This window comes from Pyrus communis, chromosome 8 (assembly GCF_041283825.1).
Source record: "Pyrus communis isolate YQ-2024b chromosome 8, ASM4128382v1, whole genome shotgun sequence".
Classification (NCBI taxonomy): Eukaryota; Viridiplantae; Streptophyta; class Magnoliopsida; order Rosales; family Rosaceae; genus Pyrus; species Pyrus communis.
The window spans coordinates 7,334,765-7,362,073 of NC_142572.1; the positions used below are offsets into that span (position 1 = coordinate 7,334,765).

General features: G+C 36.1%; 1 protein-coding gene, 1 long non-coding RNA gene and 3 pseudogenes across 6 annotated transcripts; 2 read left to right on the forward strand and 3 right to left on the reverse strand.

Moving 5' to 3' along the window:
- Positions 1–2,106: 2,106 nt before the first annotated feature.
- LOC137717106 (uncharacterized) lies at positions 2,107–3,228 on the forward strand (annotated as a pseudogene). Its single transcript, XR_015965096.1, has 2 exons — positions 2,107–2,524; positions 2,847–3,228. The product of XR_015965096.1 is annotated as an uncharacterized LOC137717106 (transcript).
- A 2,402-nt stretch (positions 3,229–5,630) lies between these two features.
- On the forward strand, positions 5,631–7,069 carry LOC137718769 (uncharacterized; annotated as a pseudogene). Its single transcript, XR_015965009.1, has 3 exons — positions 5,631–5,950; positions 6,131–6,546; positions 6,865–7,069. The product of XR_015965009.1 is annotated as an uncharacterized LOC137718769 (transcript).
- Positions 7,070–9,877: 2,808 nt separating this feature from the next.
- Positions 9,878–11,055, reverse strand: LOC148694689 (uncharacterized). 2 transcript variants are annotated; one of them, XR_015965187.1, is made up of 2 exons: positions 10,537–11,055; positions 9,878–10,085 (listed from the first exon to the last, which is right to left on the reverse strand). It is a non-coding gene; the product is annotated as an uncharacterized LOC148694689 (long non-coding RNA). The 2 variants fall into 2 exon arrangements; XR_015965186.1 differs by having other exon boundaries at positions 9,878–10,090.
- A 2,023-nt stretch (positions 11,056–13,078) lies between these two features.
- LOC137717705 (flavonol synthase/flavanone 3-hydroxylase) lies at positions 13,079–18,603 on the reverse strand. The gene is made up of 3 exons (XM_068457156.2): positions 18,020–18,603; positions 14,169–14,496; positions 13,079–13,446 (listed from the first exon to the last, which is right to left on the reverse strand). The coding sequence occupies exons 1-3, from the start codon at positions 18,490–18,492 to the stop codon at positions 13,234–13,236; spliced, it is 1,014 nt and encodes a 337-aa protein (XP_068313257.2). The 5' UTR covers positions 18,493–18,603; the 3' UTR covers positions 13,079–13,233.
- Positions 18,604–18,626: 23 nt separating this feature from the next.
- On the reverse strand, positions 18,627–25,276 carry LOC137717105 (flavonol synthase/flavanone 3-hydroxylase-like; annotated as a pseudogene). Its single transcript, XR_015965616.1, has 3 exons — positions 24,811–25,276; positions 22,846–24,085; positions 18,627–18,761 (listed from the first exon to the last, which is right to left on the reverse strand). The product of XR_015965616.1 is annotated as a flavonol synthase/flavanone 3-hydroxylase-like (transcript).
- Positions 25,277–27,309: the final 2,033 nt, after the last annotated feature.

A 27,309-nucleotide genomic window follows, 5' to 3' on the forward strand; every position in this document is an offset into this window, starting at 1 on the left:
ATAGTTGAAACACACGACAATGATTGATTGGGTTGGAATACTGCAAGACTAGCATCCTAGTTGTAGATATGTTGCGTGAGGATTTGTCTTCTGTATATGAACTGAAATTCACGAGGTTTGATGCTATAAGTTTGAACAGAAATTATGTTAAATTGATAAAAGTGAATGGAAATTGGTTTCAATACTGATTATTCGATAGAAACAATTATTGGGTGTACTGGATTTAGGTCGGTTTGAAGAGCATTTTGTGATTTATTTGGTACTGAGATTTACTCTATGATTTCATTAGTTCGTAGGCCCTTGCATTGGCTTTTTGTTGGTATTGTTAAACCGTGTGGTGTTACTGAAAAAGTTGAGCAAATTAGATGATGGCAATGAAAGTGAATGTGTGTCAGAGGCAGGAGATATTCGGGATCGGGCTCTTTATAGAAACAGGCACAGTTAGAGTCGCAGCATCCACTTGTTTCCTTCAGAGGGCATTCAGCTCCAATCCTATGGGTTCTGGGGTCGTGACCCTGTTGCGTCCAAAGCAATTTCCCCTGTTTCTTCCTTGCTAGAGGAAATCATATCTCCTCTTTCCAGTGAAGCTATCATACATGAGGACAAAAAGAAAGTGAGCTATAGGTTGATACTTTCTTATTGTATATAATCTTCGTTAGAGACCCTTGACCATGTACAGGAGATTTGGGTACTTTTTCATTAATCACGAACATAACAAAGTCAAACATGTTTGAGTCTTCCCCCCTTTTGGCTGGATCATGCTAGTAACATTAAGTTATTGTGCTTGTACATGCAGGACAATACGATAAGGTTGCCAAAATTCTTGGAGTACGGTTCATTTATTTGTGTTTGGCAGTCTCTAGGGTAACACACTTAACTTTGTTTCTCAGTGTATACCAAAGTGCATTTTATTTGAATCGCAATATATATGGAGTTTGTAGCTGTTGTTGCCTTCGTATGACAAGATTTGGATCTTCAGATGCTTGTGGAAGAATACACCAGCCATATTCTGGTCTTTACAATTGAATTGAGATAACTAGATCTTATCATGCATTACAAAAAATTTCCTTGCTAAAAATATAAATTTTTTTGTGGAAACCTCTCTAGATGAAGATGCTTTATAATGATCAACTTGCATCCATTCTATCTTTATATTGTGAAACACTCGAGAACAACAAAAACACTTGTTCTCTAAACTCTTTGATCATGCTGTTTCAGGTTGGGATTTCTGTTTGTCTTCTTGACAAAACTGAATGTCATTGTAACACATCGTGTTAGATATTTCTTTCATATCAAGAAACGTACTTGTCAAGTAGAGTATTTGACACACAGCATTGTGCAGGTCTTAACGAGATATCTGCCGCAAAAGTTGTTTGGTCCTGGAATTGTTGATGAACAAGCAACCAACCATTCTCTACCTTGATCTTCTTTTTAATATGCTCTCTCTTTCTCTCTCTCTCTCTCTCTCTCACACACACACGCACACACGCACAAATGTACTAGTCCCCTTTATTTGGCAGTGATTTATTGATAAACATGTTTCTGTAAAATTAGTCATGAATGTTAGGAGGGAGTTGTACTACACATGGTATGATGATTATGGAAGTTTAATCAAGTTCCGTAGTACCTATGTTTTCATAATTTTTTCTCTTCATCTTTTCATTTCTAAAGTCATATTTCTTCGGTAGTAATATAGAAAATGTTGGATGATGTTCCAGTGGAAACTTTATTCCTAATGCATTTTTGTAGGTTGGTTCTTTCTTGATGGGGTGGTTGGGTGTTGTTTTTGAAGGAGATATATCCTATAAATCCGATTATTTGCCATTGGATTGTCAACCGGTTACTTAGGAAGCCTTACAACTTTCAGCTGTTGGAAGCAGAAAATGCTTGAACTCAGTGCTGAAGGCCATTGGATGTTTGCTTTGCTCGGTTTTCTAAAGAATTGCTGCAGTAGACATGTAGCTGGCTATGCCAGGCTGATGTTTCAATTTCATTGAATCTAGCTGGTTTCAGCTTTGATGCCTATTATCCATGGATTAATCACAAGCCCAATGTAGCTCAAATTGCTGGACTAATCTATGCTTCGCTTTCATGTGATGGATTATATTAGGCTTGTTTCTTGTGGCCTGCTCCATCAATTTTGGCGTAGAGACAGCAGAGGGTTTTAGGCAGCTTCTTGATGGGAACTCAGTATGTGGTGTCACTAGCTCTAGAAGGAGCTGGGGGTTGACAGCCACAAGTGTCACTTGGTAGCTTTAGCTGTGTTGCTGCTGATGCTAGGTTCTCCATGGCGCGTGAGTGAATAATGTTGAGAGAGGAATTTAAAAGTGACAGCAGTGAGGTGCAACTGTGGTTGGGTTGTATTGTTGGACCTCTTGATGCGTCGATCTGGTGGTTCTTAGCCTGGCTCAATGGACCATGTATTAGGGAAGTAGGGTTGTTGAAATGGGTTCCATTTGGTACTCTAATTGCCAGTGTTTCTGCATTTTGTGTCATGGCTGCCCTGTCTACTGTGAAGAAAGTGGTAAGCACTTGTGGTATGATCTCTGTCTATCCACTCGATGACTTGATCCTCACCATCACTTTTCGTGTGTTATGGTGTTGTGTTCGGAAAGCTTACAGTGCACGTATATTAGTTTGTCACGTTATGAACTGCCAAGCCTGTTAGTTTGGGTGGTGGTTTTTTTTTTCTCGTCTGGGTTTTAAAAGTTTCTTCGAAGTGTACTCGTTTCTTTTACAATATTTTGTGTGTTGCCTTTGTCCTGCATTGTTTTGATCCATGCTCATGGTTTTTTAATAGAAAAATCAACGAAATCTAACGCGCAGAATTTTTTCTGTTTACGTAGATGAACACTAAGACTTGCGACATTGTTGCAATAGGCATACAATTTGGATTTCTAGGTTGACTGAGTACTGCTTCCACCTTCATTGCTGAGTTCAATGCAATGAGAGAAAGCAAATACCCTTGGAGAGCATACGCTTACGCCATGGCTACGATGTGCAACTCGTTTGGTTTGGAGATCCTGATATTTTGTGTACCTGTTTGGACAAGGGGAATCAAGTAGTTAATCTGTGGTTATACCTCGAGATCTTCTTCACCCTCGCTGGCTTCAATCTGACCGAAGAACGTGCTTCTTGAGTGTCACAGAACCTTGCAGGAGATACTTACACGAAATATTTTTCATGTATCTGTCTCTTCCCTCGGGCGATGAGCATGGGGGTATTCACCCGGTTGAGACCGGGTTGCGACCAATGCTAGCTTGAACACCGGCCAAGTTCTTATTGTACTGCAGGTGAGTTGGCATAACATCAGGAAACTAGAGTAATTCATAAATATACTCTACTATATTTTACATTTCACTCGGTAGCTTCGTAATTATTGTAAATCTTTCAACAGAATAGAGATTAAGTATTTATGACACTATTTGCACTTATTACCATATCACTACATTCAAACTGTGATTTGTAAATAAAGAAGAATGACTTTGTTTTAAATTACAACGATATACTTACACTAAAGAGGATGAAGATATGGTTAAGCCCCACAATAAATCAGTCATAATAATTTAGTTCGGATTATTCATTCACGAGATCAAAACATAAGACTTCTTTGACAAGTGGAAAGGAATACAACCGTAATAAATTAGTTCGGACTATTCATTCACGAGATTCAAACCCTCAATGATAAACGTTGAAAAATACAACTAATAGTAAGTTGTTTGCTTGTCAATTCCAATTGGAAACTTATAATTACATCATTCCTTAAAAGTAGTTTGCTTGTCGAAATATTTATTATTTTCCCCCAAACCAACTACCACGTGATTTTACACAGCTAACATCAACTTGTTTCGGAGGCTACATTATTGTACTAACTACTTGGACGTTCTTGAACTCGTTTAGGAGGGTAAAAGGTTTTAACTTACAAACAACGAAACCCTCCTCCAAAATTGGCTTTGGGATGTGACTCTGACATTACAATTTATTTAGTACAATCAAACTTGTCTCATCTTTTCCTTTCTTTTCTTCTGTAAATATAAACTACAAAAGTTTCATAAACGACTTGTAGTTCAAGTGATTATGAATATATACTTTTGTGTCTGAGGTCCTGAGTTTAATCATCAGGTGTTCTTTGTTTCTTAGGCATCGTTTGGTATCTAGAATTTTAATGGATTGGATAACTCATAAACTTATAGGAATATTAGAGGTAGATGTAAATGGTCGAACAAGCAGTGCCACTTCTTCATTAAGCAGGCGGCCTTTAAGTTTTTCACGTGTTCAACCTTCTCAAATAGATGACGGCAATGAAAGTGAATGTGTGTCAGCGGCAGGAGATATTGGGGATCGGGCTCTTCACAGCAACGGGCACAGTGAGAGTGGCAGCATCTGCTTGTTTCCTTCAGAGGACATTCAACTCCAATCCTATGGGTTCTGGGGTCGTAACCCTGTTACATCCACAAAGCAATTTCCCCTGTCTCTCCCTTGCCAGAGGAAATCATATCTCCTCTTTCCACTGATACGATCATACACGACGACAAAAAGCAAGTGAGCTTTCGGTCGATACTTTTCTTATTGTATGTAATCTTTGTTAGAGATCCCTTACCATGTACAGGAGATTTGGTTTGCATTTTCATTGATCAGGAAAGGAACAAAGTAAAAAATGTTTGATTTTTTCCCCCTTTTTGGTTGGATTATGCTAGTAACATAACATTATTGCGTTTGTGTTGAGAATAAGTCCCACATTGAGGGGATGATGGACCTTGCATGTGCTTATAAGAGGTTGGGCTACTCCCCATGTTGCCAATTGGTTTTATGGTGAAACCTCAACTTTCTTCATGATATCAGAACAGGTTGTCTCACATGTGAAGCCAAATGGCCACATGCGCTTCACGTCATCCCGTTGTGTTGTCCACGTGTCAGACTTGAAAATTCACCACACGTCATACGGTGTGTTGAGAATGAGTCCCACACTAATAAGAGGAGGGAACTTGCATGGGCTTATTTGTTTGACAAAATTTGGATCTTCAAATGTGGAAGAATACACTAGCCATATTCTTGTCTTTACAATTGAGATAACTAGATTTTATCATGCATTACAAAAATTTTCCTTGCTAGAAATATTTTTTTGTGGAAATCTGTCTAGATGAAGATGCTTATAGTGATCAAATTGTATCCGTTAACTTTATATTGTGGAACACTTGAGAACAACAAAAATATTTGTTCTCGAACATCTTTGATCATGCTCTTGTTAGATATTTCTTTCATATCAGGAAATGTACTTGTCAGGTAGATTATTTGACACGCATCATTGTGCAGGTCTTAACGAGATATCTGCTGCAAAAGTTTTTTGGCCCTGGAGTTGGTGGTGTAACAAGCAACCAAATCATTCTCTACCTTGATCTTCCTTCTAATATGCTCTCTCTCTCTCCCTCCCTCCCTCCCTCCCCTTCTCTCTCTCTCTCTCTCTCTCTCTCTAACACATTTACTCACTCACACATATGCACAAATGTATTAGTCCCCATTATTTGGCAGTGTTTTATTGATAACATGTTTGTAAAGTTGTTAATCATGAGTGTTAGGAGGAACTTGTACTACACATGGTATCATAATTACTGAAGTTTAATCAAGTTCCTTAGTACCTCTGTTTTCATAGTTTTTTCTCTACATCTTTTCATTTCCAAAGTCATATTTCTTGTAGTAATATGGAAAATGGTGGATGATCTTCCAATGCAGACTTTATTCCTAATGCATTTTTGTAGGTTGGTTCTTTCTTGATGGGGTGGTTGGGTGTTGTTTTCAAAAGAGATATCTCCAAATACGTCCAATTATTTGGCCATTGGATTGTCATCCCGTTACTTAGGAAGCCTGACAACTTTCAGAGGTTGGAAGCAGAAAATGATTGAACTCAGTGTTGAAGGCCATTGGGTGTTTGCGTTGCTCGGTTTTCTAATAGGTAAGATGTCATATTCTTTAGACATGCGGCTGGCTGTGGCAAGCATGGTGTTTGAATTTCATTTGAATCTATAGATGGTTTCAGCTTTAATGCTTATTATCCATGGATTGATCACAAACCCAATGTAGCTCATAATCTGGACTAATCTGAGCTTCTCCTTTATGCGATTGATTATATCAGGTTTGTTTCTTGCAGCCTACTCCATCATTTTCGGGGTAGAGACAGCAGAGGGTTTTAGGCAGCTTCTTGAGAAGAACTCAGTATGTGGTATCACTAGCTCTAGAAAAAGCTGGAGGGTTGACAGCTACAAGCATCACTTGGTAGCTTTCGCAGTGTTGTTGCTGATGCTAGGTTCTCTATGAGGTGCGAGTGGAATATTGTTGAGAGAGGAATTTAACAGCGACAGCAGCGAGGCGCAACTGTGGTTGGGTTGCATAGTTGGACCTTTTGGTGTGTGGATCCGGTGGTTCTTAGCCCGGCTTAATGGACGTGGATTAGGGACGACAGGATGCTTAAAATGGGTTCCATATGGTACTCTAATTGCCAATATTTCTGTAGCTTGTGTCATGGCTGCCCTGTCTACTGTGAAGAGAGTGGTAAGCTCTTGTGACATGATTTCTGTCCTTATCCACTTGATGACTTGATCCTCACCATTACTTTTCGTGTGTTATGGCCTCGTGTTCGGGAAGCTTATATTTCACATATATTTGTCACATTATTAACTGGCAAGCTTGTTAGTTTGGTATTTTTTTTTTTTTTGGTCGTCGAGGTTTTAAAAGTGTCTTGAAGGTAATCGTTTCTACTGCAATATTTTGTGTGTTACCTTTGTCCTGCATTGTCTTGATCCATGCACATGGTTGTTTAATAGAAAATCTGACGAAATTTAACTTGCAGAACTTTTACTGTTTGCGCAGGTGAAAGTTGAGACTTGCGAAAAATTGTTGCAACAGGCATACAATTCGGATTTCTGGATTGCCTGAGTACTGTTTCTACCTTCATTCCTGAGTTCAATGTGATAAGAGAAAGCAAATACCCTTGGAGAGCATACGCTTACGCCATGGCTACGATATGCACCTCATTTGGTTTGGGGATCCTGATATATTGTGTACCTGTTTGGACAAAGGGATACGAGTACTACCATGCTGATTTCAATCTGACTGAAGCACAGGATGTGACGACCCGTTCCGAATAAAAATATATTTTCTCCCTGAATGTATGTAAAATGACGATTATACCCTCGTTGGCTTAGTGACATGGATGTACGTATATAGTTTTAAATTATTTTTCTCGCTGACGTAATTAAATTGTACTCGACGTCACAAGCATGTTGACGTGAATTAGGGTCGAATTAGAGTCGTAACGAGGAAATTATGATTGGTAATGCATGTAAATAGGTAAGTTACAACCAATTATTTGGGCTCCTACCTCCTTGCACCCAATCAGGTTTTATTTTCTTTCTTCTTTCTGCCAATCCTGTAACCCCCACACACACACACACACGCGCGCGCAACCTTCTTCTTTCCTTTCTTCTCGAAAATTCTTTTCGTCCGCACAACCGAGAACACTTACCTTCAAACTAAACCAAAATTCTACGGATCGAGCTCAATGTTTTCAGATTCCTACTCCTCTCGAGCTCTAGACTCTGGTGATACCTTTTGTTTGGTGATTTGACTTTGAAAACCCAGACTCCATAAACTCCAGCAAGGAGCTAAACTACTTTGACGTGATCATGGGATTTACCTAAGGATTTAAGACTCGTGGTAGTCCCCATACAACTCCCTTAGCATCATGGAACAATTTTGGAGTGTTTTGGACGTCGGAAGACTCGGGTTTATCGAGTTGCAGACTTAGCCGGAATATTGAAGGATTTTCCGACCAGTTTCCGTCGATTTTAGGACCTCAAAAAGGTATGGTATGTTCTCCTAGTTGAAAGCTTCAATTCTATATAAAATTTGTGAATTTTGGTGTTGAAACGAAGTAGAAACTAAGGTTTTAAGAATTTCTAGAAACCAGCGACACAGACGACGGCCAGCGATGAATTCCGGCGAAGCCACCGGAGAAGGAGGAGAATATTCCGTCAACTTTGACGGAATATATTGACGGCGTCAGGTAACACAGTTAGTTTTTAGACAGAATATTCTATTATTTAACGAAATATTCCCTAACGCCGTTAGGGATTCCGTCAGTGTGCCAGGCACGTGCCTGCGCGTGACCAATGCGTGTGGCCGTGCCTTGGCCGGCGTGTGAGGGTGCGTGGGGCATCGAAAAATTATTCTAAAAATATGGGGATGCTCGTGGTGTTGAGTAGACCACGATGGTATATTCAAACACCCCAATTGAGCAACGTATGAGAAGTTATTACATGGTTTTGGGTATGTGCTTAAAATTAACGTTGAATTAGTTGTTTCACATATAGATGAGACGTTCCCGGAGGACGAGCGTAGCCAGGAGAGACTTGGGGGTTATGATCCTCCTACATACCAATGAGTGGACTTTTGGTTTATATATATATATATATATATATATATATATATATATATGCATTTCCCAGAAATTGTTTTTAAACGGAATTTGGTTTAAAATGCCATGTCATGTTTGCTTTACATTTTAGCATATGCATTAGTATAGCTTTGCATAATATTGCATGATGTTGCAGAGGCCCAAGTAAGTTCAGGTAAGTATATATTGACGATATGGTTGCATGGTAGTTGATTATGAGTTGATGCACATAGAGCTCATTGTCTTGCACCCCGATGTTAGTGCTTCGCCCGTGGCCAGGGCCTAGCCTTCACGTCATCGTTCACCTCCCGCACCGCACGCTCAACTTGGATCCAAGTCAGGTGCCAGCCTGTCATACAGACCACATTAGGTAGTTCCGACTCGCAGGTGACATGCGATTCGTCGCACAGCCTTCACGTGATCGTAGCACTTGAGCGTACTTATTTACACCCAGCCTGTCATACAGACCACATTTGGTGGTTCCGACTCATGTGCAGGTTTAGTGCCGTACAGGTCAGTCACATTAGGTGACTCCGGCTGGCAGATCACTTTTACATTGATTTATATCACCTTGCTTACATATTTACTGCTGAGATAATAACATGGTATATACTTGGTTTTCGTTACTCTCGAGCTTGATTTCTATAAATACATATGTATTACTATTTTTTGGGAAATTATAAGGGTTTTATGGTGAGGGGCTGTTACTTTTGGAAAGAGAAATGGTTTTGAAAAGCTTTGTTTTTGCCCACTCACACTTTCTGTTTTGCACCCCTCCAGGTTTTAGGTAGAAGTTCGTGTTGGTGGCTTACAAGGACTCTAAGGTCACTACTACAAATTTTAACATACATGATGCAATTTATGGGTCATGTTAAAAGTTTAATGACGCAAGGATTTAGCATCATCTTTGTGGATGTCATTAAAGATACTTTTTATGACGTTGAAAAAGTGTCATGTATTACTTCTAAGGACTCCTAACAAGCGTCATTGAATTAAGAACTTGTGTCATCTATAACCATTTAAGACGCGGATTAAGTGTCATATACAGAGAAATGAGCATCATGGTATACTAAACATGACATATGCACAGTGTCATGTGTAGCTTCTACAAACACCTAACAAGTGTCATTGATTTAAAAAAGTATGTCATCTATTTCAATTTGAGATGCGGATAATGTGTCATAAACAGAGGAATGAGTGTCATGGTCACCTAACAAGTATGATTGATTTAAAAAAATGTCATCTATTTCTATATAGCATCATGTACTATAGCACTGAAACCATTTGCAATGTCATTGAATATTAGCAATGACACACAAAGCGTGTCATAAACCATTCAATACATGTCCTGAAATATGTTTGATGACATATATAATGTATTTTTAATTTGAAAGCACGACCTACATAATTCATCCAGAGAGCAAGATATTGACCTCAAATGAAACAATATTGCTTCATAAATTTGAAATTTATCCACCACCGAAGTATTACAAAAGACAATATAATGTATAGAGCTTTCCTACTAATAAAACTGTAAGTTCACTTAATTTAAAATTTGGTTCTTCTCAAAATCTGGTTGAGCATAAGATCACCAACAACAAATATCCTCCTCCCTTGACGCAGGAGAGACTCCCACCTTTTCTACACAAAAATTATCAACATTAATTAAAAAAATCAATAAGAATAACAATTCTTACTGTCACATGCTAAAACCAAAAAATAAACTGCAAAAGGTCATTCTGATTATCTCTAGAATCTTGGAAAATTTGAACTTAAAATCATTATTTCCGTATCCTGCACAGATGAATTAGGTCAAACAAAAAGATCAACAAAAGTGTTGTGTAGTTTTGAGATCACATGGAAGAAAATAAACGAAAACAATAAATTCTCTCTAACCATTCTAGTATAAAATCAAAGGTTGATTTAAAGTAACCGTGCAATAAAAATAAAAAAAAGGCATCCATTAATATGTGATAATCTAGAAAATAGGACAGCTGTACATACAAGTAACAAAAGCATCCAGTAATCATACTGTTTCATAAAAAAATAGCACAAAAAATTAAAGGCAAGAAGAGAAAGAATCTCACTTGCATAGGATTTGCATGAACGGAGGATTGACTGGTAGCAGGGGCAAAGGCACTTGATTTGGATGAGGCCTCAGACTCTTTATTTGTCTGACTACTTAATGCGGAAATCTCTGGGACTAATGAGCCTTTCTTCACATGTTTTGCACCAGCAGTTGTTGGAACCTACAATTTACATAATTAAACTGCCCACCAGTGCCAGCCTCAGTAAATTAACAATTAGAAAAACAAAACCAATATAAGTTCACAGCAAAATCAAATGTGAATCGACATTACTACCGAATTGGCTCCAAATCCATCCAAACCTACTCAAACAACAAAATACCCAATTCAAACTAGATAACAGATTGAACATGAAAACCACAAATAGCACCAAACCTAGATAAACTCACACTAATGCTAGGTTGAACACCGGCCGGGTTCTTATTGTACTCTACTATATTTTACATTTCTTGATAGCTTCATAATTTTTTGTAATCTTTCAACAGAATTGAGATAAGAATTCATCCATTATAAGCAAAGATAAATTATGACACAAGTTGCACTTGCTGCCATATTATATTCAAATTGTGATTTGTAAATAAAGAAACATGAGTTTTTTCAAAGAAAAAATTACAATGATATATTTTCAATAAAGAGGATGAAGATACAGTTAAGTCATATAATAAGTCAATGGTAATAATTAGTTTAAAATATTCATTCATGAGATTTAGGCATATGACTTCTTTTACAAGTGAAAAGAAATACAACCGTAGTTATTTAGTTTGAACTATTCATTTGCGAGATTAGAACCCTCAATAATAAATATATAAAAATATAACTAGACTGTAATATTAAATAGTAAAAAAAAGTTAGACTCTTTAATCGAGTATTTATCAAATATAACAGAAAATGAACCCTTAATTTCAAAAATGTCATTTTTTATAAAATCTTTCAAATATATCCAAAATTCAACCTAAATAGACAAAAATACCCTCAATTTTAACAATCAAATAAATTAAAGGTTTTTTAGCCAAAATGATTTGTGACATTGACATAACTCCTTAATCTGATCCTTAACAATTAACGATAATCAATAGTAATGTTCTTGAATTTATCTATCATGAATCATTTTTGTCTTTCTTTGAATTTGTTCATCTTGATCATTTTAGTTTTTTCGTGAAAAATATGTCAATTGCTCTGTTAGTGTGATGATGTGGTGCCACGTGGGTCTCACAAATACAATCATACAAGGACATGTGGATTAACTTTAAAAACTATTTTTATATTTAAAACTAAAAATGATATTAGTAAGAAAAAAAAAGCGTTGAAGGCATGATTGAAATTCTGCTGCTCCCACTTGCGGTAACTGCGACGGCGCTCAATGTCGATGATGAGGGGGTCGAAGGGGATAGGGTTGTGGTGGTGGAGTGTAGAAGCGAAGGTGAAGTTGGACCGGAGCTTCAGGCGACAGTAGCTAAAAACTCTTTAATTTATTTAATTGCTAAATTTAAAGGTATTTGTGTCTATTTAAGTGAAATTTTAGATATATTTGAAAATTTTTATAAAAAGTAACATTTTTTCAATTAAAAGTTAATTTTTAGTTATATTTGATAAATACTCTTTTTGATAACCCTCAAACGTCTGTATCAAAAATGAAAAGAAAAAAAGCCCCACACATCAACCCGGAAATTTATAATTACACCATTTCCTTAAAAGTAGTTTGGTTGTCCAAATATTTAGTCTTTTCCCCCAACCAACTACAACGTGATTACCGCCTCCAAAAGTGGTTCTGGGATATGGCTTCCACTACAATATTGTCTAGTACAATCAAACTCGTCTCCTCATTTTCTTTCTTTTCTTTTGTAAGTATAACTTTTTTTAATAGATTACGCATTCTAAACTATAAATATTTTACAAACAACTTGTAATTCAATTAATTAAAATATATATTTTTGTATTTGAAGTTTTGAGTTTAAATCTTTTTATGTTCTTTATTTCTTAGGTCTTGTTTGACAAAGTTAGCGAACGTTTTTGTAACGTTAAACTCGTTATACTGTTCGATTGAACTTGTTGGCTCCGCGTTCATCGAAAGTCAGTAACCTTCGTTGTGTCTAGAACTGTAATAGATTGGAGAATTCATATAATCCTAGGAATACTAGAGGTAGAGGTAAATGATTTTTCATTTAGAGTACATTAAAACGGGATTAGATATGAATGAAACTTATCCTTCTAATCTAACCATTTGAGAGGAAATTGGAATGGATAAGTTTCCTAAATGAATTAATTCATCTTCTAGTTTTAAGTTGGATACAAATTTTTCATTGTTTGATCAACATTTATTCAATAAAGTGGTTATTCATTCTAATCTAATCATAGACACCAAATGAGGTTTTAATTAAAAAAAACATATTTTGAATTAGAGGAATAAGAATGTTGAAACCGAATCTCATCTTCCACAATCAAATACAACTACGTACGATTTCGCTCATCAAGATTCGAATAATTTTTTTTTTTAGCACAAATGAAATCTTACATTGATTAACACTAAAAGGTCAAGAAATAGTTTGAACCCGAACACAAATTCAAACAATTATTTCATATTAATAAGGTACACACCACTCACAACTTCACTAACAAAAAAAAAAAAAAAAAGGAAAAGAAAAATAAACAAAACCACCCACTTCATAATATTTATTTATTCCGGTGCTTAGTGTTTGTTTATTGGGGAAGCTTATTAATCTTACAGTAAACATAGTCGCCGTACTTCTTGGTCTTGTACTTTGGTTGATTAACGGCGTTCACAAGCTGTGGATGAGGACCGACGACGTGGTCTGCTGGCGGCTCAAAGAACACAGGCCATGAGATTCTTGTCTTATCCTTGTTCACAGTGGTCCTGTGCAGGACACTCTTGTACTTTCCATTGCTCATTATCTACGTCACCACAATTAATTGACTTAGTGATTAGAAAAGGAGGTTTGATAGAGAGTATTCATTGTGCCAAAAACAAGGCTCAGTATACAAAATATCATGGAACAAGTGGTTTAATGCTTGAAAAAAAAAAAATCTAACCATTTATATTATAATATTTGGTATACCAAATTGTCTTCTGAACGCATTGAAATTTTTTTGAAGTTTGATGAGTCACTCATAACTGCGTGGATATGACAAAAATTTGAGACCATTAACTACAATACTGTAGGAGCACCGTAATACGTGATGGTCTTCTAACTTGTATTTATAAAAGGTGTTGCGGAACTCTAAATATTTTATCTTGCAGTTTTCTGCATATGAACTTTATTTGGGTTTTAAAATTAGAAGCCTAAAACTTCTTTGTTTTTGTTTTTTTTTTTTTTTTTTGGGAAACAGCCTAAAACTTCTTTAGATTATGGATTGAAGGTGTATATTTTATACAATGATATGTTTATACATTAAAAGTGGAGGAATAAATCGGTATTAAACTCGTCATTTACTACTTTTAAATTTAAGATCTCTTACTTATAAGTGAATGAATAATCCTAAAGTGTAGTATTAAATGACGGGCTAAAAGTGTTAATTAAAGGTTTGGTTTTTTATTTATTTTTTATTTTTGTATTAATGAGCAACATGCATATTATGATTAGGTGGGCTACAGTAAGTAGTTTATAAATTTGTACCTCCATCTGATCACCAATGTGGATGACAAGGGCATTAGGGATGTACTTAACGTCGTACCAACGGCCATCTTTGCAAGCCTGGAGGCCCTGAACATCGTTGGGGACGAGAATGGTGACGGTGGACATGTCGGTGTGAGCCACCACTCCAAGGGCAAGATCAGGGCGAGGACATGGTGGGTAGTAGTTAATTTTGAGAAGGTACTCCAAGTTATCACCACCGGCAGCCTTCTTTAACTCTTGTCCTTCAAGCCCTAACCCTAAAGATAGCAGCCTAAATAGCTTTTCCACCACCTTGTGCATATGCTTAGCATACTCCTCATTAGCTTCCCTGCACCCCATCAAATTTTAAATAGTTAATTATTAATTATTTCCATTTGCTCTATTACTGTTGAAAGAATATTTGTTAGAATTATTAAGGACATCTCCGGTTTGAAAGCAATTGCAACCTCATACAATATCTTTAAAACTTTTCAATATCATACATATACTATTATTTCATTTTAATTTCATACAATTGTTAAAAAATCTATTAAGCTAACTGTTAAGTGATAACATAGTAAAAATAAATTTCACATTTATGTTGATTTGACTACCAAACTTATACCAGATGGCCAAACAACTATAAAAATATTTAAGGGATCTTTTGATATAGGTGCTTCAGTTTTGAATTTTTTAGATCAAACATCCATACATTTTAGTGATTTGATTAAACTTTTTTTTTGTCATAATTTTGGTGCTATATGCACATTATATTGTAACAAATTTCCTATAATATAGCCTTTTGATTACACTCTCCTCCTTTAGACATAATTGTAAAAAATAAAAATAAGTTAGTTAGATTCAATTTATTTTCACAATAATGCTACAATTAGCAATAATTATCTACGATTTAAGATATTTTCTTTTCAAAATAATTTAAAATATTTTTAAATCCTACAAAATCAAACGTACCGAAATAAGTTTTTTCTTTTGGTACGTTAAGAGAAAATAGGATTGAGAATAATATAAACATACCAATACATAATGTGTACAAAATAAAACGTACCAAAATAAAAATAATGTACAAATATTAACAATATGTATCAAATCAAACGTACCAAAATTACAAATAAACGTACTAATTAATGATTTTTGTAAATTCAAGCGTACTTGTAGATAATATATACGTAATGTATTGTATCTAATAATAATTTGTCAACAACTATACTTAAAAAAACAGAAAAAAAAATATAATTTCACAAAAATATTGAAAAACTTACACAGTGCTTTTATGTTGATCACCAACTATTTGGAAAAAAAAAAAAATTTGGAAAAAGAAATAATATAAAATGTTTGCATAACAAAAGAAAAACTGTGATTGAAAAAACATATCTGGAATTAGAGAAAAAAATAGTTTAATTGCTAATATCTCTACTAAATAAGAAAAAGTGCATCATGATAAATTCAAAACACTTTAATCAAATTTTAAAAATGCACATATGTTTAATCTAAATGATATAAAAAAACTGAAAAAGATTCAAATTTTCTCAATATTTAATTAACAAAATATTTATGATTAAAACTTAAAAAGTAGGGAAAAAAAAAAAAAAAGGAGAGCCCTAAATCTTTCACTTCACCGCCATTCCCACCCAAACTTCTGCAAATGCAGAACCCCGCCCCCAACCTCAGCGTTTTCCTCAATTGGAAGTTTTGGATTTTTTTAGTTTTTGGTTTCTTGGTTTTGCTGGGTTTGTGAGTATTTGAAGTGGAATGGGTGGATTAGGCTCTAGATATTGTTTGGGAAAGATAACATGATGTGTTTGGTTAGAGGAAAAATGAGAGAAAATGTGTAGGAAAATTTTGGGATTCTCTGTTTTTGTTTTGAGTGTGGGAAATTTTGGGAATTTTTCAGTTTTTGACTTCGATCTGGAGTGGGATGCGGGCAGGCAGGAGTCCGAAGTAAAAAAAAAATTGAAGACGCCACTGATGGATCTACTACTACTGCTAATCATGACGTGCAGGTAGCCTTTGATGGTCGACTCGTTCACAGTTGGCTTGCTCGCATCTTCGCTTTGCTCACTGAGTTGACTCGCTCGTCGGCTTAGAAATCGCCATCAAATCATTAATCAGAAATTCAGAAATCAGAATCACCATATATGTTTCTTAATTTCGTAATTTACATTGGAAATTTGAAATTTTGATTTGTTTGGGGTGGGTTTCAAGGTTTTGGAGGAGCTCTGGATTTGCAGGCTGTGTGATTTGGTCGACTTCGGGCAAGCTTTTCGATTGGGGTTTTTGGACTCAAGTTGGGTTCTCAATTGTGGTTTTGGTGGTGAAGGTGAAGGGAGGGGGACAGACGGAGGAGGGGGGAATGAGGGTGAGGATGAGCGCCGGAAACTTGCTCAAGAAGATGAAATTTTGCTTTTTTTCGTTTTTTTTAAGTTTAAAAAAATATTTTTACCATATTATTTTCTTCTTTTTTTTTTTCCTTAACTTTTATGCTTGTGACAAATTCTATGAGCAGATAACTGAGAACTAAACAGAAATTATAACAGATATATGAAATTGAAATGAAATAATTCTTACTGTATAAAATTAAAATGTTTTAAAAATATTGTAGGAGATGGTAATTTTGAATTTAAAGGGATAAAATATAATTTATCATACCAATTAATAATACATACATTATTTTGACAACGACCACGGTGTATTTCAGTGAACAATGACTCTTGCTTAATTGAAATTTTCTTGTTGCTTAATATATAATCACAATTCAAATATAGTAATAAGGGTTTGTATGAAAGTGCTTTTAAAATGATTAAAGTATTTTTTGTGAAAATAATTTTTGAAATCAATCCTTAATAAAAATCTAAGTGGATCTCCAAAAAACAATTTTATGCACTTCCTGAAAGAAGTACATATCTGATGATACTATCAAAAAACACTTATAACCCAAAATCAATTTAAAAAAAAAACGCTTAAGTCATTTTAAAAATACTTCCAAACGAGTCATAAATTATATTATATATATATATATATATATATTTTAGAATTGTTATTAGAACATAAAAAATCTCATTCTACTTTGACAAAAAAAAAAAAAGAAAAGGAAAAAATATCTCATTATACATTTCTGATAAATATATTTTTCTTTCTAATTATAAAATGTTTGGAGTGTCAAATTAGAATTTAGAGTGCTAATTGTAAGGCCTCTCATTTACAAGTGTAGAAGAATACCACTAAACTGGAGAACTAAGTGACACTAATATTACATATTTGACACCAAGATTTTATTATTTATTTTTTTTTGTCAAACGATTTGTTAGATTAAATGTTAGATTAAGAAACCGATGAGATTCGAACAAGTACTGTAATGTAAGAGCAAACACTCTTTTTCATCACTATAATAGTGGGCCACTTGTAATATTATTCTTAATTATACGTATAAGTTTTCATATATAATAACCTTGGAAAATTCGTCAAAAAAAAAAAAATTAATAACGTTGGAAAAAGGAACATCTACCACGAAAAAATTATCACAGGAAAAATATACAAAACCCAAACTAAAAGAATAAAATATATGTAAACCACATTTAAAGAGGGATCAGGATCCTCTTTTGAACTTAGAAGATTGAGCCTTCTGAGCAAATAACACACGGATACGTTGGATGCTACAATTATTATAATTTTTAGAGGGGATTTTTGTTTTTAGCCGTTGTATTTTGATCCAACGGCCTATGTGATTTGCTTAGGAGAGGATCCAACGGCCTAAGTTTAGTCTCCTAAACTTAGAAGAGGATCCTGATCCTTTAAAGAGTGTCGTTCTATGTCTAAATAATAGTAATTGGCACTCAAAACAAAGTGTGACTAACCTGTAAGAGGGTGGGTTCTTAGGCCAGAACTGGTAATTAATAACAGATGGAGGCCAAATCTTATTGAACAGATTGTCCACCCACCCTTTCTTCGTAATGTCGCCTTCAGAAATTTCCTTGAAGAGCTTTGTTCCATAGCCTTCTATTGAGCCAGAGTCCGGAGGCTTAGCATAAGCCTCCTTTTCCTCCTGTGGAAGCTCAAAAAACTCCTTCCCAACAGCCTGCAATTTGCTTATGACCTCGCTGGGAATGTCGTGGTTCACTATCTGGTACATGCCCCAGTTGGAGCTGGCCTCAGTAATTTGGACGATGAGCTTTTCCTCATCAGGGTCACTGAAATCAATTGTTGGTACTTCCAAGACTTTCCCATGAACGGTTGTGATTCCCGGTTGCTCGTTCTCCGACCTAATGAACTCAGCTGGGATTGTACCCTCATTGCTTTCGCGTTCTCTCTCCACAGACTCCACTCCCATTTTCTGAAACTCCAAAAACAAAAAGAAAAAGAAAGGCGGTGAACAATCTATTTGAAGGGCTTTGGACTTCTGTGTATCTGATATTATGGTCACACTCCCTTTACGTGAAGTGTTGTATATATATACTTACATATGTGGCAGAAGAAGGTAAGATGCATTCATGAAGAGGACGTGGCTCATTCCTTATCGCTAGATAGCTCAACTGTCCTCCCTCAAAATACCCATAAAAGGGGAGTGACGTTGTCTCCATTTCCACCGCTATCATCTCTCTACACAATAAGTTGAGTTTCTTTAAAACTTGTCCTTGCGCTCAATATAATTGTTGGAAATTATATATTATAATATAAAATATTGTAAAATATAATTATAATAATTGAATAAAAAATAATGTTAACTATATTTCGTAGAAAGGTCATATTGTTTAGGTGTAGTCCCTTGATAAATGATATATACTTATAGATAAAAAGTTACATCTCTTTAGAAAGAAGCACTTTGGTTCTATATAAACTCATGAAATCATTGGTATTAGATGATAGAAAATTAGAGTTAATTCTTACTCTTGAGAAATAGGGTTTTCCCACTCTGTTTCTCTTGTTCTTTGTATCAAACACAAAACAAATAACATTAGGAAATCACAGTCAAGCAAACCCTATGCACCGCTTCATGTCTATCCAGACAAGAGCGAGAGGTAAATATCATTACCGTAGTTTTAAGAGAATCTCTCTATAGGGTTAACGCTGCATCTCTACCCTATTAAATTGCATACATTCATATTTCTGATTGTTCCAAATAATAATTTTCTATCTTTAGAATGTTGGAGCAATATTAGAAAATATGAAAATAATAAAAGAATTTCAATGATAATAATCATAAAGAAAATCACAACATCAATAGTATGCAAGATTAATATAAACAACTAGAGAGAAAGTAAGAAAGACTGACAAACTTGGAGATTGAGGTTTGCATAAATGCAATGTCTTAAAGACAGAATTTCGCCCCTACTCTTGTGCTTGTAGTTCGGTAGGCGTCCGTCTCACAGGATTTAACAATCTATAATCCGGAGTTGAAGCACTTCAATCTTCGAACTCTAGTGAATTGTATACATTCCGTATTATCAAGACAAGACTCGGAATTTGACAAATGAAGAACAAAAGAAACAGAGGAGACGGACTCGGAACTTTATACATTCCGTACTATTTCTCTTGTTCTCTGTTTGTCAAATTCCGAGTCGTGTCTTAAGAGTACGGAATGTATAAAGTTCACTAGAGTTTGAAGATTGAAGTGCTTCAACTCTGGATTATAGATTGTTGAATCCTGGGAGACGGACGCCTACCGAACTACAAGTACAAGAGGAGGGGCGAAATTCTATCTTTAGGACATTACATTTATGCAAACCTCAATCTCTTAGTTTGTCAGTCTTTCTTACTTTCTCTCTAGTTGTTTATATTAATCTTGCATTACTATTGATGTTGTGATTTTCTTTATGATTATTATCATTCAAATTCTTTTATTATTTTCATATTTTTTTAATATTGCTCCAACAATCTAAAGACAGAAGCTACTTATGCAATAATTAGAAAATATGAAAATTCTCATAAAGCAGTGGCAAGATATTGGAAATAGAATATGTTGTGTTTGACGTAAACCCTAGCCCTCTTCGAGAAGGAAGATCACTACATCTAATGATGAAACTGAGACATGAAACTTCCCAATTTCAATACAAAGATTTAATTTGATCATTGGGCTAGATGATGGGTTGTAGATTGTATGTATCGTATAGAAAACAACAAAAGATCGTTCCGGGAATTATTGATGATAAATATCATACTGCAATACTTGAATTAGAATGTCTTGTGAATTTGTTAGTTAGAATTGCATGATATGAAATTGGGTTGACAATAGTATGTGATTGCCAATTATTCTTTGATGTCGTAAGGTACAATGATACATTACAAAATTAATTAGGGCGTTCAACTGCATTTGGTTTATGTATATATTCATCCTGTATATGCATGGACAATACTGTTTGAATGATGCTTTAATATAGTAGTTCCTTTTTCATTTTGTGCATGCACTATCTTCTGGAAAATTACATGTTTATAAGCCTCATACGTGCAACACTAAGAAAACTCAAATGGGATGAGAATGGCATAATTATTTATTTTTACATTAATAGTTGTGGCATTTAAACTCGTGTCTAGACACTAACATACATGGACATTTAGGTGTAGGCCTTGATTTTATTGCTACATTCGTATGTGAAGAGTCCTGGGATTGGTTCATTGGGTGTTCTATAAAATATATGTGGTATATGAAGAACCCGTCACAATTGATCAATTGGAGATTCCAGAAAAAGAGAACATCGGTTTGATATCCATTTGAGTCAAGGATCTTGGGTCATTTAGATCCGTGCGACGGTTAAGTTACAAAAAGGATGCAACTATTTGACAAATGGGTGGCTTTATAATGTGGTGGAACTAAAAATTGGAATCTGCCGTGTGAGATTCAAAGAAAAAGCATGACGTTTGAAGTGTTGCTTTTGACAGCGAAAGGGTATGACCTTTCCAACCAGTAATTATCATTCTTAAATATACATGTATTCATGGGTTGGTATTTAACCTTCTGCCTACCGATTAGTACCGACTGAATGTATATTATCACACAATGACAACAATTATTTATTTGATTTTTTCGAAGAGATGAATAAATTTCAAGAGGCTCAAAATGAATATCATATATTGACCATAGTCATATATGATGCAGCACATTCTGGAAGATTACTTAAGTAAGCATAGTGTTTTGCCTCTTTGCCGAGGAGAGTTATGCATTTGCCATGTCAATCATGGAGAAAATGAATATTTTTGAGTGTTATTCAAAATGATATCAATATAGAGTAATAATCTTGAAAGTGTGGAGGTTTTTCAGAAAGGAAAAGACGACATTGAAAATGTGAAATACATTTCACAAAATTAAATTAGACATAATGTTGCTTATTAAGTAAGCAGATAAATGGACATGGCCATTGGGTCATACATGTTAGTCATAGTAAGGAAAGAATGAAAGCCAAGAAGTGATTTTCTTATAATTTCTAGTGAGGCATGAAGGACTAAGAAGATAGATAAGATCTATCTTAGTTGTTCCCTATTTCTTAAAGTAGAAAACATGATCGATTTAATGATAACGTTAAAAGTAATTACAATTATGGAAGAATTGTGAGGGTAGTTTAGCTATCTTTGATATATTAAGAGAAATGGAATCATAATTTGTTAGTTGAATGAGAAAATCAAGATGTCATCTCTTGTAATGTATAATTGTTTAAGGTATGACAAGGTTAGAGACCGTCTTACAAATACCTTAAATGTGGGGGAGTTTACTCAAGTGTTAGCAAATTACTTAGTAATTAAGTCTTAATATAATTTTGAGGACTTGACATTTCAAACAACTACTCTTTTATGAAATATAATTTAATAACACCATAGAGAAAGTTAGCCTAGTAGTGAATCCAATTTTTAAAGGTTAGACTACAAAGTAAGTTGATCATCAAGGGGATTAAAGGCTAAAGCCAATGTAACCAATGAATTAGTCGGACCTAACTTAGTTGATTGCAGATCCCATGGTCTAGGTTCAATGCGCAAACTAGTTAGGCATGATTCAAAGAAGTTAACACACTATACACCTCATTCCTATGGTGGAAGAAGTGTGTTGTTTGCAGAAGTTTTAGGATGTATATTTATACTTAATGACATTGACATCTTATACTAAATAAGAGAAGTAGAGCAGACTATTCTTAATTAGTGGTCACTTATGTGAGAGTAGAAGTGGGTCGCTTCTATGAGAATGAGATGGCTAAATTATCTAAAGCTCTCATGAATCCAAGATATGTTCAGGACCAAAATGAACACAATCGTATGAACGGTAATATATTAGGATTAGTGATGTGTGTTGCTTATTGCCTCATTTTACTGTTGCGGTGAATAGTTCAAGACCTTCCATATCGTATATTGTGCTAAATAGTGGTATCATGTATTAGTATCTCATGGCCGAAGCCACCAACCTACGCTTGACCGAAGTTAATATAAGTATCTCCCGGCCCAAGCCACCAACCTACACCCAGTCGAAGCCACCAAAAGCACAGGTTAGGGTTTTTGGATTAAAGGGACACAGATTTGGGCCTGGGGTAGATGGGGTTGGGCTGGCCAAGGTTTATTGGGTTGGGTTCGAGCTGTTCTCAGGTTAGCTTCACGGAGAGGAAAGCCAGAGCTTCCCAAGCTCCAGTCAACTTCGAAACCTCAACCATTTTCCAAGCTTGAAACACCAAAAAGAAGGTAGAGAGGTAAGGAAATAAGATCATACCTTCGTGGTCCCTTGTCGTGGCTGGAGCTGGCCGGAAAGTGACTTGAAAAACACGGTTCTCGCCGGAAAAACTAAAGATTGAACGACAAGGTTAAGTTTGTTGATTCTTGGTTCGAAAATAACCCAAAAAGCTAAGGAAATAACGAGAGACTGAAATAGGTCCAATTTAGGAAGAGTTTACCTCGAAATGTCAATCTCGAAGTCAAACTCAGCGGAAGGGTTTGCTGGGTGGTCTCGGTGCAATAAGGTGGGTGAATGGAGTTGGGACCTTCCTTATTTTTGGGTTGGTAGAACCAGTAGAAGTGGTGAGACTGTGACGATGATGGCGAAGGAGCTTGCCGGGACAGTGAGAGAGGGGAGGGTTCACGACTTCTCTGTGTTTGCAGAAAGAGGGACGAGAGTGAGCTGAGAGAGTGAAGAGAGAAGAGGGATCCGAAAGATTTGGGGGAAGGGAAACTACCATGTGGCAGGGGGAAGAAGGGAACCGAGGGAGACAAAAACAGAAGGTGGGCCCCTTGGGCACACCAATTAAGGTTTAAAGCACATTTCACAAATATCTTGTCCAAACCCAAGTAAAAGTACCAAAAAGCCCCTCCGTTTCGTAAATTCTGGGATGTGTTGTTAGAGTAACACTAATCAGTTTCTTACTAAGTTTGACAAATTGTTTTGTAAAATGGGAATAAGTGTAAAATAACAGTAATTAAGTAACACGAATCTATCCCTTCAATTTGGTTCTGTTGTTGTTCGGCGACATAACACGTGGTACTTTGCAGTAATGTTGATGACAGGTAGGTTTAACAAATACATTACCTAAGTAGATTGTTTGCACAAGTATGCATCATCATTTATAGATTGTTGGGAAACATAACACATAAAAATCTCAAGCAGGATGAATTTTCTTTGGTAAATATTTAATCAGAGAGAGATGGGCAAGCTGGAAATGTATACCTCCATCTGATCACCAATGTGGATAACAAGGGCATTAGGGACTTGGAGGCCTTGAACATCGTTGGGAACAAGAATGGTGAGTGCTGACATGTTAGTGTGAGCCACCACCCAAAGAGCAAGGTCATGGCGGGGACATGGTGGGTAATAATTAATTTTCAGAAGGTAAACCAAGTCATCCCCACCAGCAGCCTTCTTTAACTCGTGTTCTTCAAGGCGCAACCCTAAAGATAGCATCTGGAACAACTTGTCCACCACCTTGTGGAGATGATTTACATACTCCTTATTGGCCTCCCTACACCCATCAAAATTGATTAAAACAGCTATTTCTAATTCACATTAGTGCCCTTTTGTAAAACTAATCTTTTAAATTAGTCATACAAGCTATGGAGCCATATTTCTTAAATTTATGGGATAAACGTTAATAAAGAGACTAAAATTATGATAAAATTGGTGGTATGAGAAATATATAGAATGTCAAAGAGGAGTTATTGGCTGCGTACTATCATATTTTAATGGCAGTAATGTTAGAGAGGGGCCTTATTTGTGGTCCATATGACGTGAGAAATTTATGTTTTGGCTGGGTCAATTAATTATGTGAATTATAAATGCGACCATGTGTAGGTATCCTAAACCCTACATTGTAATTTATCACTCAAAATTTAACATCATTGTGTATTATATTATAATAAAAATAAAAATTATAGTTAATACTTTAACGTAATAGATCATTGTAATGCCACTTAATACTATGGTAGTGGTATTCCTCTTCATTTGTAAGTAAGCGGTCTTAGATTCGATTCTTACTAAAGGAAAATCTGAATCACATTATTGTGACAAGCCCATTTTAAGGCTTAACCCACTCCCCCACCCCCTTAGTGTAGATACTATCGTTTGTTAAAAAATAGATCATTGTAGCATGTCACCCTATTCTTCTTTGTACTTATTCATTTAACTCATCAACTGAATGCCGTACGTTTTCTTAATAAAAATAGAAAACCTAGCATGCAATATCATTGCTTAAAATATTGCTTAAATTTAGGCCGGAACTGGTAGTTAATGGCAGAAGGACGCCAAACCCTATGAAACAAATGGTCCATTCACCCTTTCTTACCTTCCAATTCCTTCTGAAGCTGTGTCCCGTTACCTTCCACGGACTTGGAATCTGGAGGCTTAGCATAAACCTCTTTTTCCTCTTGTGGAAGCTCAAAAAATGTCCTCCCCACTTCTTGCAACTTTTTTACGGCCTCATTGGGAATGTCATGGTTCACAATCTGGTACATGCCCCACTCACGGCTCGCCTCGATGATTTGGTTGAGGTTCTTTTCTCGTCCTGGATGCTAAAATCAATGGTAGGGCACTCCAATGTTTTCCCATGAACAGTCGTGATTCCTGGTTGCCCGTTTTCTGACCTAATGAACTCCTCCGGGATTTCGTCCTTGGATATTGAAGCAATGTCTTGCACTCTCTCAACCTGCGGATCCATTTTTGTATATATTTCGATGGATTGCCTGAATAAATTACAAATTTGAAAGCCGTTGTGTTTTTTTTTTTTTTTTTTTTTTTTTTTTTTGTTGTTTTTTTTCTCAGGATCACAAAGTCATAAGCTTGCCACGAAGCACGAATTATGGCAACAAACCTTTCAAGCAGAATTTCAGAAAGGTGGTAAATGCATGATTCGGGCGGGGCGGGTGGGGGACGTGGCTCATTGCCTTTCACTAGCATAATTAGACACTACCCCCTTTCACACGGTCAAATAAAAATATAAATGATGTTATTTTTATGGGTGCTGCCTCCTTCTTTTCTTTTCTTTTTTATTTTATTTTATTTTATTTAGGGGTCAAATATAGGTGCCCTCTCTTTAAAAGGAAAGAAAATCAAAACTATCTTAATCAACATTCCTAATATAACCTAAAACTCTAAAGCTAGATTGTGGATGCAAATTTCCTCTGGCTTCTTATTTAGAATTTGAGGGAGAAAGTGATTAGGAATTTTTGGGGAGAGAATGAATTAGCATTTTAGTGGGAGAACAAGACTATATATAGGGGTGTGGCTGGCCCTCTTTGGAGAAATAGGGATTGGCGATTATTGGTAGAATTATGAGTTTAATTGCAAGATATTATGTGAAATAATATCTTGCAATTAACTTGGCAATCAATCCTAATTTAACTAGGATAATTGGCAGTTACCTTTTGAGTGGGGATTTGATGAGGAGTGATTAGAGGGATTTGAATAAATACCATTTTGATCACCTTTGACTCTTCCTTGATTCAGTCGTTATTGTCCGTTGCATGCGCGTGGGAATCCCGGCGTGCCTTTAGGGTAATTTTGTACTTTTTATCCAAAAGTCCACGTGCCACCTCCGTAATTTTCTTGATTATTTTGTGCTCCACAAATGTCCCCACACCTGTTGGGCTGCTGGCAGGAAAGGGCAGTAGGTGTAAAGATCTTCCCTTGGTTTAGGAAACATAATATTGTTTCCTATTTTGATGAAGATTTCCTTATTAATTGAAAATTAGATCCTTCTAGGAAAGGGAAATAAATTACTTCTAAAGTCTATTTAAGTCTACCTTAAATAGATGATCAAATCAACTTCAGAGAGCAATTTATTCTACCTTACAAGAGAGAGAAAGCTAGATGATATTTGTTCCCCCTCCCCTAGCAATCTTCTACACTTGCCCATGCAAAGGACCGTCTTTCGTTGCTTTCTTCGTCTTCATGCTGCACCAAGGTAAGAAAAATTTAATTTTCCTTGTCTTCTTAATTTTTAGGAGCCTTGGGGCTTGAAATTTGGCTCAACGAGGGGTCGAGAATGTGTCAAAAAAGAGTTGAGGAGCCATGGCATGGCTGTTGTCGTGGGGTTGCTTATTGCGGCGGTGTCTCGATACGGGCCGATATCTGGGTGCAGTGGCATGGGCCACGAAGGTAAGCTAGGGCTCGGCCTGGGTCAAGAACCTCTCAGCTTGGGCCAAGATTGAGAGGCACTGGATTTTGGACCGCTGGGCTTGGGCCAATGTTGGTGAGACGAGAGATGAGAGAGAGGGAGGCACAGGGGCACAGCCACCCCCCCTCCCCACGGTTTGGATTGGGCCTCGAGGCCTTTGAGCCTAGGAAAAATGGACTAAGCCATGGGGCCTAGTGTGGCTGCTAGGATCCTGCGGTCTGGGCCGTGACTTGTTCTTTTGTCTATGGGGCTTGATGCCCTGATTGCTTCTTTTTTTTTTTAGCCGTCTAACGAATTTTCTTTACGTCTTTGTAGAATTTTCTCAAGCATGTCTTCTTCAAGCTACAAGGCTAATGATGGTGTACTGCCGTTATATCATCAAGACGGGTCTTTGAGTAAGGTGGGCTACTTCAAGGATGCTCACTTCAAAACTAGCTTTGATGACTCGTTCAAAGATTTTCTTGAAGCATATAGGCATGCAATTCCATCTGGGGTGTGTGTGAAGTGTGTCAAGGATGGTAACAGTTGTGAGCCATGTAGTAGGGCTCGAAGAGCCATCAAGTTTCACCCCTACT